This window comes from Mauremys reevesii, linkage group 1, assembly GCF_016161935.1.
Source record: "Mauremys reevesii isolate NIE-2019 linkage group 1, ASM1616193v1, whole genome shotgun sequence".
NCBI classification, from domain to species: domain Eukaryota; kingdom Metazoa; phylum Chordata; order Testudines; family Geoemydidae; genus Mauremys; species Mauremys reevesii.
Window position 1 is genome coordinate 221,740,606 of NC_052623.1, and position 18,260 is coordinate 221,758,865.

Below are 18,260 nucleotides of genomic sequence, written 5' to 3' on the forward strand. Positions count from 1 at the left end.
GGTAACACCACATGGCAATAGTCCCCAATACACAGTTCTCTCATTGCATTAGGGGCTTTCAGAGAAGATGAGGAAACCTGTCTGGGCCATGGAACCTTGCGTTATCATGTGTGTGCATGGGGCAAGGGTTTGTACAGTCAAAATGACATGAGCCCCGTGGGGACAAGGAAGAAAGAATTCATACTGGGGGGAAGGGTCTTTGTTAAGGCACCAGATCAGTTCCGAGCCCCCTAAGCACTGCAGGTTTCACAAGCTAGCATCCTGAAAAGAGCACCACCTTTGCAGCCATTCCCAGCAGGCCCAGCAAGCAAGAGTCTGAGGTCAGGATTTGAATGCTGGTTTATACTTAATCCTGTATATAAACCCTTCCTTCTCTCCACAGCAGGGATAGTCCATCTGACTTCCTTTGTCCCTCCTGTGAAGCTCCACAGGGAATTTCCTCTCCCTGCCCTTCGCAGAACATACAAAATACTCTGATGTGTTTTAAATATACTTGACTATTTGATGACACCTGCTGCTATTCACTGTAGCCTCCACACAGGTTGTCTTCAATACCGAAGGCTTTGAAGCCAATCTAACATATTAACGGGAGGAAGTGGGGCTTTACCTGTCCTGTATGTTTGCTGAACATCTTGGACACCTTTATTTATTCAGATTCAGATGGAAAATGAGGATGGCATCCCTGTTGCAAACGAGACCATCAAGCTAGAGCTCAATGAGAAGCATGTCGCTGACTATATCACAAATGAAAATGGCACTGCTCGGTTTTCCATCGACACCTCCGAATTCTTTGAGCCCAGTTTTAAGTTGAGAGTAAGTAAATGTGAGATCTAAGAGGAAAGGCTCTATTCCCCCAGAGGGTCATTCAACTGGGGAAGGAGGGAGAAGCAAGCTGACATTCTGATGGAAAATATTGTTCCTGGTGAGTTACAATGTGTGGGGAAGTAGCTGATCCCTCCAGGAACACCTGCATCCATGGGGAGGATAGTAGAGAAGAAGGAAGGGGAAAAATGTTTTTAGAGGAACTCAATGAGCTTATTTTCATTTGGTCTCCCAGTCCTCATCCAGCAGCAACCTCAGATGTGGTTATCTGAAAGGATGACATGAGGGCAATATATTCATCACTGAAGATGATAATCAACTCATTTTAATATGATGGTTTCAGCTGTTTGCCTCTATCCCCTCATTGTGTATCCATCTTCTAACTGTCTCCTCTCCATGGGCAGAGAGCTCTGCCGTCATTGGGATGAAATCTCCCCTCAATGCCTGCAGCCCTCGCTCCCAGCTCCAATCTTTCCAACTTGCTCTGCAATTTGGTACTGGCCCCTCCTGTGTGGTTGCTGCCTCCACTGATTTTGGTGTTGTCCCCATGGCCCCGCTCCCCTGGCTGGAGCACGAAAAGCAGCAAGACCCTCGGCCCCGCTCCCCAGCTCCCTTGGTTGGAGCTCAGCAAGCCCGCGTCCCAGTTCCCCCAGCCAGAGTGACGGCCAGAGTGTGGCAAGCCCCAAGAATGGCCTGGCTAGGGGGACATCTAGCAGACAGCATCAGTGCTTGGAGAGTGACAGACTACACCACTATGAAGTGCTAGGGCTCAAGCAACCCCCAATTCCTTCCTACCTTCTCCTCCCTCCCTGCCTCTTTGTCTTTCCAGATCCAACCTGGATGCACTGACCTCCAAAACCAACTATTTGTTTTGCTGTTGCCTCTCTCCCTCCCTACTGCTCCAGAGACACATACATCCCTTGGCACGTGCGCACTTTCCCCTGGCATGGGGAGAAGAGAGGAAGCAGCAAATCCAGTCTGTCTGGGACTGGTTCAGTGCTAGCTCTGCAGGGTCCCCTAACAGCTTATGCAGCCATAGCCAGCCCCACAAGGATGTACAGTGACATGTCTGTCTAGGCCCACCAGAAGAGTGGACGTGTTAAGGACGCCAGAGGACTAGCACAGCATGCAGCCTACCTGGACTGGACTTGCTCTGCAGGAATGTTCACACAAGCTCATACACAAAATATTGGTAGAGCTATTAGACTAAATATCCTCTAAAGACCATTTCCCATGGCTTTACGCAGATTATCTTAGAAACAGCTGTGAATAAACATTTCTGCCCCAGCTGCCCTTTGACATTTGAATTTCCTCTTCATGAAATCCTGTGTTTGCTTTTTTCTCCATTTCTCTTGTTAGGCCACATATGCAGTAGATGACTGTAGAGACCTTGTCCGGATGGACACTTACGAACCTGAGACGACCTACTACATCCAGCGCTTCTACTCCCGCACTAATAGCTTTGTGAAGCTCGAGCACATCCCGGAGATGCTGAGCTGTGGCCAGCAGAGGAGGATCATGGTGCACTACATTTTGAACAAAGAGGGATACAAGGATGCCACCAGTGTGAACTTCTACTATATGGTAAATGTTGGGTGGCTGCTCTGCTTCCCTGAAAGCCTCTTTGTTTTTAACCTTGTTTGAGTATTGATCAAGTCAGAAATATATATAACCTAGACAAGTCAGTGGTAAAAAATCAGAACCTAGACATTGTCTTGTCAATGGGTTCCACCAGGGCTCTGCCTGTTTAAACTTGGAGCACATTAAACATTGATCTCTAAAGTCACCCAGGGCACTGTGAGCACCAGGAAGTGGAGATCATAAAATTACCACTGGGGAGACTATATTTCAGTCCCTTGTGCTGCACAACTGCCATGCAGGAGAGGCCAGGACAAGAGTCTCAGGGGATACTGCAGGGCAGGACTGAGGGGCATTGGCAAAGCTGTGTGGGGAGCCCAGCACTGGACTAGCAGAAGGAGGAGAGGAGCTGCAGGGCAGGACAGAGGGGCATTGATACAGTTGTGTGAGAGGAATGGGGGAAACTAGCAGAGGATCTGCCTGCAGCTATGTCCATCTCTCATTAGGCTATCCAGCCCTCATTTTCATGAGCACCAAACATTACAATCCTGATAATCACTAAATAATAGATATTTACTAGCCCACTGAAACAAATTTAACTTTTTCTGATCCCATCTCATGGTATCTTTTTGTGCACAGGTGATGTCAAAAGGCAAAATTGTTCTGAATGGTCAACAGCAAGTCAGCATCACAGATGGTAAGTGCTGAGATGTTAGAAAACAAAGATGTGAACTCCAAAGCATAAGTATCTTGAGTGAAATGGGCTAAAATTGAGTACAGCAGTTGCCTGGAATCTGTTTCCATGTGGTGTTAGTTACTAGACCTATCTCCGACATAAGCCACAATCACAGCATTATTAGCACTGGAAGGGGACTTTAGTGCACCATGTGGTCCATCCCCTGGCATCACAACCAGATTAATCCTGTTGTTCCTCAATTGAATGATTAGCTAGGAGTGATACTTGGTGTGAATTTGTCCCTTTTTTTCTCTTTAATTTCTCCTCAAGGGGCATTTGCAAATTGTTCACTATGACTCCTCATTATTCATAATTTGAAGTATGTGAATGATCACCTAAATCACATGGTATTGTTTCTGATCCCCGACTGGATGACTAACCTGTCCTTAGTAGTTGGTTGTCAACACTAAGTTTGTACATGTTTTACTCCTGGTGTAACAGAAACACCCATGTTATATGTTTCTCACTCCATCCTCTTCCAGGTACTGGTGTAATACACCAGTCTAGTGCAAATAAGGCTCTCTTCCTCTAATGATGATAACAGCCTGCTACTATACTATCTCAGCCAGCTAAAGGACCTCTCCTTTCACTCAGGAGGTAGTGTCCTGGGTTATTTGGTGCTGAAGGTCCTGAGTTCAATCTCTGTGGACAGTATCTCAGTGTGTGCCATGCGTGTAGCACTCACACACACATTTTCCTACCCAGAAGTGAAGCTAGTAGAATTCTTCTCTGACTGCAGCTCACCTCACACTCTGCAAAGTTCCTGGTGCTCAACATCTTAACGTTGGCATCTGCTATCTCACTGAGGGGAGCAATTTGAAGTCTGGTGAGAGCTGGGTCTCCCAATAGCCAACTATCTCATTTTAAAGAAGCTTTTAGCTTACAGGCACAAATGTTAGCTCACCCACTAAAGCCGTGATTCCTCCTGTCTCTTCTCTTGGCTTTTCCTACTACTGGCTTCATGTTCCTCCAGTAGCTCCATATGGAACATTCTTCATCTCACTGACTGGCAGTGAGAAGCTGGCTCCCAGTGCCCGGTTACTGGTCTACACTCTGCACCCTGGTGGCGAGCTGGTGGCCGATAGCACCAGACTCCAGATTGAGAAGTGCTTCAAGAACAAGGTAAGAGCTCTGCTTTCTTTTCGAGGCCCGCCCCAGGTTGCCACAGGCTCAGGGAACCGAGAGGATGTGATTCCAGCCCTGCATTCAGGCTTCCTTTCATGAGCAGAGAGCAAAGAAAGTGCAAACACACCTGAACAAGGGAATGCCAGCGGTGAAGAATAGCAGGGAGACAGGAGATGCTTATGTTAGGGATGTGGATGGATGTTCAAGCAGAGTGAGGACTGCCAGTGAAGGTGGGGCGAGAGAGCAGGAATGCTTTGCAGGGCCTCTGAGGTCATGTCTGGCCCTAAAACAGGGACTTGGGGAGATTCTGTTTGATAGTGAGGCCTTTGTCCCACAAAGAATAGAAGGAGGCTGTGAAGAAGAGTGAGAACCTATTTATCATCTCTCCATGAGATTGATGTTTACACATTAAAATGATTCTCCTAAAGGGCTCTGATTTCTCTGCTCAATTCCAGGTCCAGCTGCAGTTCTCCAAGAAGCAGGGGCTCCCAGCCTCTAACATCAGCCTTCTCCTTGAGGCTGCCGCCAACTCCTACTGCGCCCTGAGGGCTGTGGATCAGAGTGTCCTGCTCCTGAGACCTGAGCAAGAGCTGTCTGCTGACACTGTAAGCCCTGCCGCAAATCGTCTTCTCTCTCTACTCAGAGAAGTGCAGAATATTGTGCTTCTCAAGGGGGTTTATAGCTTAACATGGCAGGGAAGTGCCAAGGAACAATTCTGAGTTCTGCTTCATTACGGTGCTTCCAAAGATCTTCCTCCAGTAGCCACACACTGAGGTATGATAGGATGTAGCTGGAGTACGTACCTCCAGGCACAGAGAGAAATCTTCAATTATGCTGTTGCTAATTGCAATATCTTGGTTACTTCTCTGCAACACATGGCTATCTAGTCTCAGTTCATAGGTGGTCTACTGGATACCGAACTGGACAGGGACCAAGACACCTGAGTTCTCTTCCTGGTCCTGCTATAGGTCTGCTGGGTGACCTTGGGCAAGTCTCAGTGCCTCTGTCTTCCCATCTGAATAATGATACTGACCTCCCTTTGCAAACTATTTTGCGATCTACTTATGAAAAGTGCAATATAAAAGCAAGGTATTATTGTTCTTATATGGGAATACCAGAAACCTGCATCACCAGGGCCACTTAAAGCACTTAACATTGGTATATAGTCTAGGGAAGTAAGTGATTATGTAAAATGGCATTTTCTTACTCAAGTAGGCCTGATCCAACACCGTAGAAGTCATTTGACTCTTTCAGTTAACTTCAGGAGGCTTTGAATCAGGCTCCTTGTGCAGAAACATTCAGGCTCATATCTACACGCTTTAATTAGAAAAATATGTTTGCTGATTTTTGCTCCCATGCACTCTGCAGTGCCAGCACAGCTCAGAGAGAAGGTGATGGAGTCTATTCCTTCTTGTGCATCATCAAGAGAATTGATTACTAAGTTCCAGCCAGTTACAATTATGCAAACCTACTGCAAGTAATAGGATTGCATAGATGTCGCCAAGGGCCTGCACTGTTTGTATTATTGATGAGGATGCTCAAGAAAGAGACAACCCAGCTTGACGCTAAGATCCCAGGGCAAGTCTGTGGAGCTAGAAATTTGAAAAGGAATCTGGAATTGTTGGGAAACCATAAACCTGGAGCCCTGGTACCATTTCTACAGAGTCACTTTTCAGATAACCATACTATAATAGAAGTGGTTTTCTCATAAAGTTGGAGCATACTTGTACTGTGTACATTGGAGGAGATTTCTGAGGTGGCCTCTTAAAGCAGGAGGTTGCATAATAAGGGTGGTCTCTTCTTCACTGTGTTTTCTCTCTTGTGGTGCTCCAAAGCCGCTGTTAGTCCACTCTGTATTAAGAGGCTGAGCATGTGAGTCTAATACAGCCTCAAGTATCCCAGGACAGTTTTCTTACTGAGCTGGAGCACTTCTTGTATCTCTGTTGAAGGGCAAAGGTTCCAGCTTGGAGTTTGCTCATGCCTGGTAAGTGCCAGTGGTGACACAGGATTTTACACCTCTGACGTTTCCTTGTGCTCACCTGATTTCATCCCCTCCCACTAGGTATACAATCAGCTCCGTGTGCAAGAGTATTATGGCTATTACTACAACGGGCTCAACCTGGAAGATGACAATGAAGAGCCGTGCATCCCAGTCACCGACACCTTTTTCAATGGCTTATACTATGTGCCTGTGAACGTTACTCGTGACGGGGATGTCTATGGTGTTTTCAGGGTATGTCTTCTGAATATTTCTCCAATGTTGCTGTCATTGTATTGGCTCCAGAAAAGGTACAGCAGAGGAGGGAAATGTTGTAGAAGGATTATGTCTCAGATTTTAAAGCCCCGCTTAGGCAATGCCTCTCCCCTACTAGGAGGAGGGTGGATTCACTGGAAATGTCTGCCATATCTCAGGGGGTCCTCTGTTCTCCCCCTGCAGTGACTTTTGTTTAGACTGTCCCCTGAATTATGCTCAGTTATATTTATTGTGTTTGAGACCACAGTGTGGTAGCCATTTTCTAAAGAAGTAACAAATCCTGTTCCTAAAAGCGTGCAGTCTCAAAGACAACTGATAACTTCCATTCAGTGTGTAGCAGTTGTCAAAAAGGCTAACAGAATATTAGGAAATTTTGGATAGAAAATAAGACAGAAAATACCATGATGTAACTATATAAATCCATGATCCGCCCAAACCTTGAATACTGTGTCCAGTTCTGGTCACTCCATCTCAAAAAGTATATAACGGAACTGGAAAAGATTCAGAAAAGGACAACAAAGATAACCAAGGATATGGAATGGCTTCTGTCCAAGGAGAGACTAAAAAGATTATGTATGCTCAGCTTAGAAAAGAGATATGACAGACGTCTATAAAATCATGAATGCTGTGGAGAAAGTGAATAGAGAATTATTATTTAGCCCCTTCACACAATTCAAAAAACAGCAGCCCTCTGAGGAAATTAATAGGAAGAAGGTTAAACACAAACAAGAGGAAGTATTTTTTCACACAGCACACACCTAACCTGTGGAACTCATTGTCAAAGGATGTTGTGATGGCCAAAATTCTAACTGCATTCAAAAGAGAACTGGATCAGTTCATGGCGGATAGGTCCATCAATGGCTATTAGCCAAGATGGTCAGGGACACAACTCAGTGCTGGGGGAAAGCCCTAAAACTCTGACTACCAGAAGCTGGGAGTAGAAGACAGGGGAAGATCACACTATAATTGCCCTATTCTATACACTCCCCAATAAGCTCTGGTATAGGCCAATATTGAAGACAGGATACTGGGCAAGATGGACCATGGTGTGACCCAGTATGGCAACTCTTACATTCTTACTAAAAAAATGAAAAATGGCAGGGGAAAGATGTGCAGCACACAAGTGGGATGGAGAGGGAGATAGCTGTTAGTTAGACTTTTAGCTTGTGTTTAGCACACATCAACCACCCGCAGCAGCTCTAACAGTTAGTGATTATGAGCTTGCTAATTCGTTGTTAGCATCATGGTAGCTGTGGGCCTTGAGGAAGGAACTGAATGACAAAAGTAATGACCTGGGCTGAAATCCTAGCCCCACTGAAGTCAGTGGGAGTTTTGCCATTGACTTCAGTGGGGCCGGGATTTCATTCCTGGTATTGGCTAAGCAGGGGTATCCCGTGTCTAGGGGGTGACATGGAGACAGTGTCAGAAAATTGGTCACAGATTATATTAAGGTTCTGTGTATATATGGTTTATAATGATTAATAAATGATTAATCAATATTGTAAGCATGCTATGGACATGAGTAGTATGTTATAGATGGTTATGAGCACATCAGAAGAAGGTGTTTAGGATGGTTATAAGCCATGGTTATAAGCAGTTTACTGACTTGTTGGACTCTGTAACAATCTGTAACAACTGATTAACTTTTTATGAAAACATTTATAAATCATTTATTAACCCAAATGCTTACTAATAGTGAATAAAATGACAGAAGTGTGGAGTGGTTTGGGAATGATTTGTGAACCAAAAAAAGACCTAAGTTCATCAAACTTTTTGCTCATCAACTAATATACAACCAACTCTGTTACTCATATAGCCCCCTAAATCTACATTTATGCCATGCTTCACCATAATATTGAAGTGCCCCCATGGATAGCTCAGCACCAATCCCCTGAGCAGACCAAACTTGTGGTGTTAAATGGGAACCACTGCTAGTAATGAACAGGATTTGGGTGGAATGAAGTTGTTTGGTTGCCTATTAATACACTGAGCAATATAATTAATTGTTTTATTATTTTATTTTAAGAATATGGGTCTAAAGGTTTTCACTAATTCTACAATACGGAAGCCAGTCCTGTGCCCATCTGACAAAGCATGCCTGAAAGAGTCCACGCCCTACGATGGTTTTTTTGGTGGATCTGCTGGTAAAGATAATGTGTAAAAAAAGGGGTGGACTGGATGGCTTGGGAAATGGGGTATGGTCTTTTCACTTCCAGGTGACCAGTTCCAATCTGGCTGCACCTCAGTAGTGTCCCCTGTGTAGAATGAATTGGCCAATCAGTGTGTCCCACAGTTCCTAGTGGGACAAGTCTCCACATCGTGGTTCACCTCAGTTAGTGCTTCCTTTGTAGTTTCTGCAGAATGGCCAAAGGACTGACTGGAGTTGGACTCAGCTTGTGCGCAGGGGAAAATGAGGGAAAGGTTGCAATGCTGCCTCTTCTCAGAGGATGGTAAAGATTTCACTCTCCAGGCTTCATTGATCCAGAGCCTTTCACAAGCTCACAACTGACTTAAAATCTAAACAGGGACATATCAGAACATAGAATGGGGCTACTAATGGTTTAGATGCCATATCCTGTAGTACTTAGCACTCGTGTGGCATTTAACAGCCCTGGATCTCAAAGCATCTTACAGTGGACGATAAGTCTTACAATTCTCCTTCTCTGTAGCCCACGGAGAGGTAGAAGTACCTTGAGCCTCATATTGCAGATGGGAAAGCTGAGGCACAGGGAAGTTCAATGACACAACAAATCCTGCGTCTTGGCAGCGCGTTAGACTAGGTGATCCTTGTGGTCCCTTCTAACCCCCAGGTTCTGTGATTCTGTGACTTGCTCAATATCACAAACAGGTCAATGACAGAACTCTCACTCACTACCCCACCTTTAAATAGGGAACAGAGGATTCCTAGGATAGGACCCCTAGGATCTTTGTAGGGAATGCGGTTCTGGAAGTCACCTTTCCAGCCTTTGCCCCACCTTTGACTATAGAAGGGGGCTTGGGACAGATCACAGGAAACATGTCCCTCCAATTTCTCTAACTAGCCAGTGGACACAGCTGACTTTCCAACAGGAAAAAAAAGTTACAAATAGTCAGAAAGTATAAGATAACGGAGAAAAAATACTTTCACACCTTTTTACTGTTTTTCAACTGGAAACTAGCAACAAAGAGTGGGGGAATGGGGTAAACGTAAGCTGTTACTGTTTTCTAACGTTTCCAATTGGAAAACAAAAAGTCGAGTAGTTCCCTCCCCCTGCCCATAGTTCCTTATTTTTTAGAATTTTCCTGCAAGAAAAACAGAATTTCTTGTTGGGAGAAATCCTTGTTGGGGCAAATCTGTTTCCCTCAGCTCAGACTATGCTCAGTGGAGTTTTCAGGCAGATCCCATTAGATATGTCTAGCCTATGCTCCCTAGTATGACACTTTTACCATATATACAACTTCTCTCTTCACCTCTAGGTGGCAGAAAGATGATGGATCAGTCTTATGTGATCAAGACAGTTCGGAAATTCTTCCCTGAGACCTGGATTTGGGATCTAGTTCACATCGAGTGAGTGCTCTTCTTTTCTGTCCTTGTCTATTATAAGGGTCTCCGAGTCACTTCCCAGTGCTCACCGGAAGTCACAAGGAAGGTGATGGAACATGTAGCTGCTTCCCACACCTCTGTATTCCCACCCTTGTTGTCTTTCTTCCTATTCAGTGACAGATGGGCTCCCATTTGTTACCCATCTCCAAGCCCCTGGAGCCTGACAGGTTCTAAATTGTTCCCTGTTGGAGCTTTACCTGGCCCTTGTTTTCAGTATAATGCAATCTGCTTCCTGCTGGGCATAAAGGTACCCCCCCCCCCCCCAGTCCTCTCAAGTCTATAACATCAAAAGTTTGTTTAAAGGACCAAAAAAAAAAAAAAAAGGCCAGGAAACTATTTTTGATTTTCAACAGCCAGGTTGCTTTCAGTATTCTCCCTAGGCTGCCGATAGCATCTGCAACAAGAAGGCAAGGGAAAGCGCCTCAAAAAGATATGATCGTAATTATGAATTTCCATGGTTTAATCTATTTGGAATGTCAACCATAATGTATCATGTCCAATTTGTGGTTTGGGTTTTTTTTTTTATTTTGTATTACAAAACTACAGCATTCTTTTTTAAACCCAGGGTTTTTTTAAACCTCTGAAGTCCCTACTTTTCTAATTACAAAAAAAAAAAAAAGAGAGAGAGAGAGAAAGAGCAATTCCAACATCCTGGCAAGGGATTTAACATTCCGATCACTGATGTGAACCTTCAGCTCTACCTCCAGCTTAACAACATTTTCTGAATATGGAAGGTGTCACAGGGTCACTCACCACACTGGCACCTCCTGCTGGCCATTTCAGGAACTATCTCTGGTCAGTGGGTGTGCCCTCTGGTGATGGTGGCTTTCCTGTCCTTGTCTCCGCCTGCAGACCCACTGCAGTTCCAGTCTCACTGTCTCTGCTTTGTGGCCAGGGGCGGCTCTAGACCCCCAGCGCCAAGCGCAGGCGGCTTCCGCGTTTCCCGGGGCGGCATTTGGCTCGGTGGAGCCCGGCGCGCCTGCGGCGGCCCCGGTCGAGGAGCGAGACAGGGGACCGGACCGCGGGCATGACTGCGCGCGGTCCCGCGGCTCCGCTCGATTGAGCGAGCTCCGCGCCGGGCGGCGGCGGCAGTCCGTTCTGTCCGGGCGCGGTGGGCAGCCCGCAGGGCGGCACAGAGCTCCACGGGCCGCGGGACCACGGGGGGGGGGACGGAAGGCGGCGCGGCGGCGGCCCGCCGCTTGCTGCGGGCCGCCCAGCCGAGCTGTTTGTGGCAAAGCCTTCCGGCCGTGTCACAGTCTGGGTTCCCCCCTTGCGGGGGACTCTTTCCTCAACAGTCTAGCTGCTCCTTGCAGCAGCTTGGCAGTCCATAGCCTGGCCGTGTCTTCAGCAGCGAGTCGAGGTGTGGAGAGAGACCCAGGCCCACTCAATACTCTAGTTCCCAGCCCAGGATCCCTGCAAACAGCTTCCTAATGGCCCTCCTTTCTTTCTGCACCAGTCTGTGTCAACTCCGTGGGCCATTTCCACGCAGCCCCTGCACCTTTGGCTCCTGCCTCTGGCTCCTTCACCCTCTTCCCAGGGCCTTGGCCTGCAAGTTCTAGCAGTCTTGTTCACGGTGCTAGTTCTGCAGCACTCTAGGAAGCCAGTCCCCTCCCTTGGGCTTCCTGCAGCTGACTGAATTTCTCTGGCCTACACTTTCTTTTTATATGGGCTGGCTGGGCCCTGATTGGCTGATCCAGCCACTGCCCTAATTGGCTGCAGCCACTGCCCTAATAGACTGTTTCCCTGCAGCCCTCCAGGCTGGGTTTTAACCCTATCAGGGCCAGTGCAGGGCAGACGGCCCGTCACAGCGGGGGTAAATCCTATGGAACCTAAGTGGGAAAGGAGAATATTATTTCAGCTTGGGAGTCTCTCCTATTGATTAGCTGGAAAATACCCTTTGAATGATCAGTTTCTTTTTTCACTTTGTCTCTTGTACCTTTAGTTCTAATGGAAAGGCCAGTGTTTCATTCACCATCCCTGATACCATCACAGAATGGAAAGCCAGCGCCTTCTGCCTGGAAGAGGAGGCTGGGTTTGGCATATCCCCATCTACCTCCTTGACAGCCTTCCAGCCCTTCTTCGTTGATATGACCCTACCCTACTCTATTGTCCGAGGGGAAAAGTTTCATTTAATAGCCAATGTCTTCAACTACCTGAACAAATGCATTGAGGTACAGTATGTCCTTTCCATTTCCTTTCTGAGCCTCTCTTAGCAGTGTTTCCAACAAGGCTCTACCTTTGCAGCTAGAGCAGAATGCAGCAGCAATGCAAAACGAAACATTCACAATCCCATTCCAGCCACTCGGCCTTCTTTACACTGGCTTCTTACACAGCAGTGGAGTGATTTCTTTTAAGCTGGGCCTTTCTACTGGACGCTGGTCTATCCTTTAATGTAGAAAGAACTTATTATAACTGAGAACTCATTCTGTCAGGTATCTACATCCTGATATAACCTTCCTTTCAGGGGTCTATCCTTTGGCATTTGGTGTTCTTTGACATATCGCTGTTTGAAATAGGAGTACATCAAAGCGCAATACAGAACTTTTCATGGTAGCATGGTCCACACAGACAATTAGTACACGGCATGCTAGTGCGTTGTAGATTCATACCATGGCTTGCCATGTACTACCTTGCCATATAGACAAGCCCTCAGAGAGGATATTGGCCAGGATATTGGAATAAGTCATTTTGCAAAGTACAATTTGCTTTCTACTTGAATGGCCACTATAGATGGTCATAAGGGTCAGGGTTTATTATCTCCTCTGAAGAATGCCCCATGCCTCCTACCTGTGTTGTACCTCTCTACCCCAGGACAGCTCTAAGGTGACGTCAGTGGGTACACAGCAGAATCAGTCTCTGGAGGAGATCAACAAACCCTGCTTTTGTCCTCCAGCCTGGCATTAGGAACAGCCTGGCAATATTATTTTGTCTCCCTCTCTCAGATCAGTACCGTACTGCAAGAGTCCAGGGATTACAAGATAGAGCCCCTTTCCGAAGAGGGCAACACTGCAAGGGTGTGTGCCAACGAGAGGAAAACCTCCTCCTGGACTATTATTCCTCAAAAACTGGGTAAGTTTCTCTGCCTTTGTTATTCTCATGGCACATTGCTGGTTGGTCCAGTCTCATTCTGGAATTCTCTGTCACACGATACCCTGCCTGCTAACCTACAGACAGGAACTGCTGCTATCTGTACCAGACTTCACTGAAGCAGCTCTGCTGAACTCCCCTGCCACAATCTCTGCAGGCACAGGGCAGTGAAGTAGGACCCCGTGTTCTGTTTCTTTCTTGTTCCTGACAGTTCATTCCTCTCATGTCTCAGAAAGGACCGTTCAGATCATCTGGTTTTATGTGAAACATTTGCAGGAGTCCACTTGTCTAAGATATTTCTTTGCATAATCCCCAACTCTGCCCAAGCTTGGGAACTTGCGCCTTGTCAACAGAGATTTTTAAATGCCAGAGTCTTGCTCTTAGCTCACGGAAACCCACAGATTTCTAAAGCTTTAATCACCAGGGCCTGAACATTGAAAATTTACACATCAGCAACCAAGATCAGAAATCATTCAATAGGAATATTGGACCAGATCATGGTGTAAATTGTCATAGCTATATTTACTTCAGTAAGGTTCCAGTGAGGATCTGGCACTAAGTTTTCAATACTTTCTTTTCAAAAGTAGCCTTTGTGTGAAATGGTTTGGAGATTTGTATGTGCAGAAAGATGGAAGTACAACATTATGTTTTAACTTACAAAGACTTCCCCCAAAGAGTTTGCCATTGTGGTTCAAATTTCATAATGGGGTCATTGTTAAAGTTCAGAAATAAAAACAACAGATTGATTTACTTCAAACTGGCATTCAAAAAGCCTGACATGTAAACAATTTTACTGAACCTAGAGAGTAATCATGAACTCTTAGAAGCCAAAATAATTTTTCTGTCCAAAATTATAGCACAGTAAAGAGCAGGCTTATAATATATTCCTGGCTGCAAAGTTAACAATAGAAAAGCTACTATGTCTCCAGAGTAATTGAATTTTTGTTAGGTTACATTTTGTAGTGATTAAAAAGGTCTGGGCATCTTCTTCCCATTTCCATGGTGCTGGTACTTGCAAGGGGTTAAGAGACGTTCTGCCAAGCTGCCCTGTAAGTGTCAGGTGGGCAGGATTTACCAGTAGTTGTCTCTTCATTGGTGAATTCTGTCTGTGATGAGATGTATTCAACAATTACCAGAATTCGTTCACACTGCTGGCTGACTTGGAAGAGAGGGAATTTCCCAGAGTTCCTTCAGGCCATGCTAGGAGGAGTGAATTCATGCCAGTGTAATTCTAGGCTTTCAGGATTAATTTTCTTTCTTGGGCTGGGGGGGGCTTCTTTCAGGTAATGTGAGCTTCACCGTTACTGCTGAGACAAAGTCGAGTGATGCATCTCAGGAGCAGGGGATAGAACGTGTGGACACTGTCATACAGCTGCTGTTAGTTGAGGTATGATAAAAAATCCCAACTCTCTCTGAGAGAGAAATGGTCTCTCTGGAGTGTGTGTCTCTTTTAATTTGATTTCCAAAACATCCTGCAAGAGCATCAACTCAGGGTCTGAGGCAAGTTCTATTTTTTCCCACCTGTCTTGGGGTAGACTAGCTGGCTGATCTGTTGAACAATGACCCTGAGACTCTTACCAAAATGCTGTCCTGGGATGCCCATGGGATACATGTGATCCTTGGAGGAACTAGTGAGCCAGGCTGCAACCCACAGAGCAGTTATAGCATCAAAGTTCAAGCCATATATGGAACCAGCCACTCGTGGGGTCAACATTTGCCTTCATTTACACCTGTGGAAGGCCAGTGAAGTCAGTGGGGAAGAGGTGATCTCAGACTTTGGGGCAGTTCTTCTGCACACATTTGGTGCCTTTGGCCCATTTCTAAAGGGATGCTGCAGGGGTGCAGATAAAGCGGCAGGATTTGTCCTATGATCTCTAGGGCAACTGCTGCACCAAAGGAAGTTGTAACTGTGACCAGCTCTCCTCAGCTGTGAATTTCTCCTGCTCATCTCCCAACTGCCTTCCTGGAGGAGAGGAATGGTACACAAAGAGCAAACGCTGCTGGGTGCCAAGATGGGGAGGGAGTGATGCCTCTGGAATGTATGGGCAGTCACCTTCACTCAGTAGTCTGGGGGCAGCCTGTTTACAATGCTGCACGTTACAAAGATGCACTTTCCAGCATTATTTTGTTCCTGGTTTCATTGTTATGTCTGTTCCTCTCCTCTTCCTCCTTCTCCACTTCCCTGCTGCCAACCAGCCTGAAGGCATCAAAAAGGAGGTGACCCAGAGCTCCCTCATCTGCACAAAAGGTAAGGGCGTCTCTACAAATTCCCTCCTGTAGCTACAAATTCAGCAAGAGATTTCCAGATTAAAACACTTTTCAACCAGGGTCCTTTCCTGCCCCAATTAATAGCCCCTTAGTTCTTTGACATTGAACTAGTTGTAGCAATATGTTTCACTCTGTGGTTGGTTGTTTGCTTTTCACTTGTCAGTCCTTTTGGATCATTAAAATAATGTGTTTGGTTTCACTTCCAAGCCCTCAGGCAGGAGCACAACTCTATTCTATCCTAATTCTATTCATGGGAGGTAATGGCTAATGTATATGTGCACAGCTACCCTCCAATGAATAGAATTAAAACCACTCAACTATGTATCATAAGGTGTGTCTACATTGCAATCAGAGGTATCAATGTAGCATATGTAGATTTACCCGAGCTTGTTTAATCTAGCTACAGCAAATAACAATAATAGAGAAGCCATGGCAGCACTGGCTAACCGCTCGAGTACGTATCCAGGTTCACAGGCTTAATTTGTATGACCATTGTTGGAAAGAAGCTACCATAGAAGGGAAAGTTAGTAGTTGAAAAAAAGATTATTTTTATTATTATTATTATTATTATTATTATTATTATTATTATTATTATTTTATTTATATTTTACCAACAGACAGAACTGTCTCTGAAATGGTGTCTCCGAAGCTGCCAGAGAACCTTGTGCAGGGATCAGCCAGAGCTTCTTTTTCTGTCCTCGGTAAGTTTAATGTTTATACTAAGAATAAAGGTTTTGATTCTCCCCTGGCCTTAACCTTGTGTTTTCACTGACGCCAGTGCAAAACAAGTGTAGAGTGGGTGTACAACACTGCCATTCTGAGTTGTTAGCATTTCACATCCACTTTTCAAAGCTGTGAATAACTATACAAGCTGGTCCAAATTTTTCCAAAAAATGTATTGTTTTCCATTGGAAGAAGTTGATTCAACTAAATTAAAACATTATGCAGGAACATATAATTTTGATGACAAAAAATGTCAAAACATTTAGTTTCAATAAAGATCAGCCTTATTGAAATGAAAAGAATGTTTTGATAAGGTTGAAATAAAATGTCATTTAGATTTTTTCTGAAGCAAAACTTTGGAGTTTCATTTTGCGGGAAATCTTGAAATTTCATTTTTTCATTCCAATTTGGAATGAAAAGAAAATTGATATTTCAGAATTTCCCATTGAATGGGAATTCCAGGATCTGAGCAGCTCCAATAACTACACAAGGTGCAAAACAGTGGAAATACTGAACTATGGAAACTGTTGATCTGAAATTAGTGAGCATAATTTTGAACTGAGTCTGGTTCTTTAAAAAAAGTGTCTTTCTGACTCAATGTGAGATGCAGTGTGTTTGGCCCCAGTGACCACACTGGAGAAATGAATCCTAAAAATGACATATCCACAGGCCAAATGCTGGTCTCAGCTAAGCAACTCACTGAAAGTCAATCACTTTGAAATTGCAGCATGGGCAGAATGTGGCTTCCAGAACACGGCCTGTTTTTTAAAAGGGTAACCGCTATTTCTCAGCTCCCAACTCAATACTGATGCTCAGATGTTCTTTACTCTTGATTCCTATTTCCTTAAATCTTCCCTATTTTTCTTATTTGTCTGCAGCTCTATATTTTAAAAAAAATAGTAATGGCCTAAGAAACCACCCATGTGGAGAGATGTGGCAATTTCTCTTTTTTGTGTTCTGTACTGTAATTTCTCTGTCAGTCAGTATCTGTCTGCAAATTCATAATCTGGTAAAATAAAACAGTGTATGCTGTAATGTATTAAATACCAACTCCGAACTCCACTGACTCCCTCTGTCTCCCAATCCTCAGGGGACCTTCTGGGCATGGCCATGAGGAACATGGAGAATCTTCTCCAGATGCCCTATGGCTGCGGGGAACAGAACATGGTCCTGTTTGCTCCCAACATCTACATCCTGGACTATCTGAATAAGACGGGGCAGCTGACTAAAGAGATTGAATCCAAGGGTGTTGGATACTTAACGAGTGGTGAGAAGCTTAAGATTCCTCCATCTAATCCTGTGGCCAATTTTGCTGAAATGCCATTCTTGTTCCAGTGTACATGCAATAGTTATTGATGGCTTAGCTAGCCCCAGAGGTGTGCATGATGATACATTACAGGACACAAGCCATTAGAATTCATAGCCAGTGAAATCACTCATTAAAACTGTTTTTATTCTTCAGTCCAAAACTCTTCAGCCTCAATTTATCAGAGAACAAAACAGGTCCATTACTGGGATTAGAAAATATGTTCTTCTTGTTTTGGTTCCAGGGTACCAGAAGCAGCTGTCGTACAAACACCCGGATGGATCCTACAGTTCATTTGGGACCAGAGATGCGGAAGGGAGCACCTGGTGAGAGCTGGGAAGCTGTTTAGGGTCCTGGGATAGGAAGGAAGCTGTTTATGGTGTAGTACGGGAATACCTCAACAATCTGGTTCTGTAGCCAGGGAGAGAAGTACCAGCAGGCAGGCTGCTGACTCAGGGAGAGTATGGAGCCTTCCACTTCTATGGCACTGGTTACAGTCCATCCCCAGGATGGGGAGAAATGGATGGCCCAGGACTAGGGAATGGGAGATAGAGCCTTTTACCTCTAGGGCATTATTGAAGTACAGGTGGCAGGGGCGGCTCTAGACATTTTGCTGCCCCAAGCACGGAGGGTTCGCTGGTCCCGCGGCTTTGGCAGACCTCCCGCAGGTCCACCGAAGCCGCGGGACCAGTGGACCTTCTGCAGGCAAGCTGCCGAAGGCACCCTGTCTGCTGCCCTAGCGGCGACTGGCAGAGCACCCCCTGCGGCTTGCCACCCC

General features: G+C 45.3%; 1 protein-coding gene across 1 annotated transcript in view; it reads left to right on the forward strand.

Moving 5' to 3' along the window:
* Positions 1-18,260, forward strand: part of LOC120396092 (ovostatin-like) — a 54,172-nt gene that overhangs the window by 23,391 nt on the left and 12,521 nt on the right. The window contains exons 11-25 of the mRNA XM_039521007.1: positions 655-813; positions 2,182-2,406; positions 3,040-3,097; positions 4,113-4,258; positions 4,717-4,866; positions 6,324-6,494; positions 8,542-8,659; positions 9,972-10,062; positions 12,041-12,269; positions 13,041-13,167; positions 14,469-14,572; positions 15,382-15,433; positions 16,071-16,154; positions 17,267-17,443; positions 17,727-17,808. Of these exons, the coding sequence (XP_039376941.1) occupies positions 655-813; positions 2,182-2,406; positions 3,040-3,097; positions 4,113-4,258; positions 4,717-4,866; positions 6,324-6,494; positions 8,542-8,659; positions 9,972-10,062; positions 12,041-12,269; positions 13,041-13,167; positions 14,469-14,572; positions 15,382-15,433; positions 16,071-16,154; positions 17,267-17,443; positions 17,727-17,808 (1,973 nt within the window). The remainder of the gene's footprint in view (positions 1-654; positions 814-2,181; positions 2,407-3,039; positions 3,098-4,112; positions 4,259-4,716; positions 4,867-6,323; positions 6,495-8,541; positions 8,660-9,971; positions 10,063-12,040; positions 12,270-13,040; positions 13,168-14,468; positions 14,573-15,381; positions 15,434-16,070; positions 16,155-17,266; positions 17,444-17,726; positions 17,809-18,260) is intronic.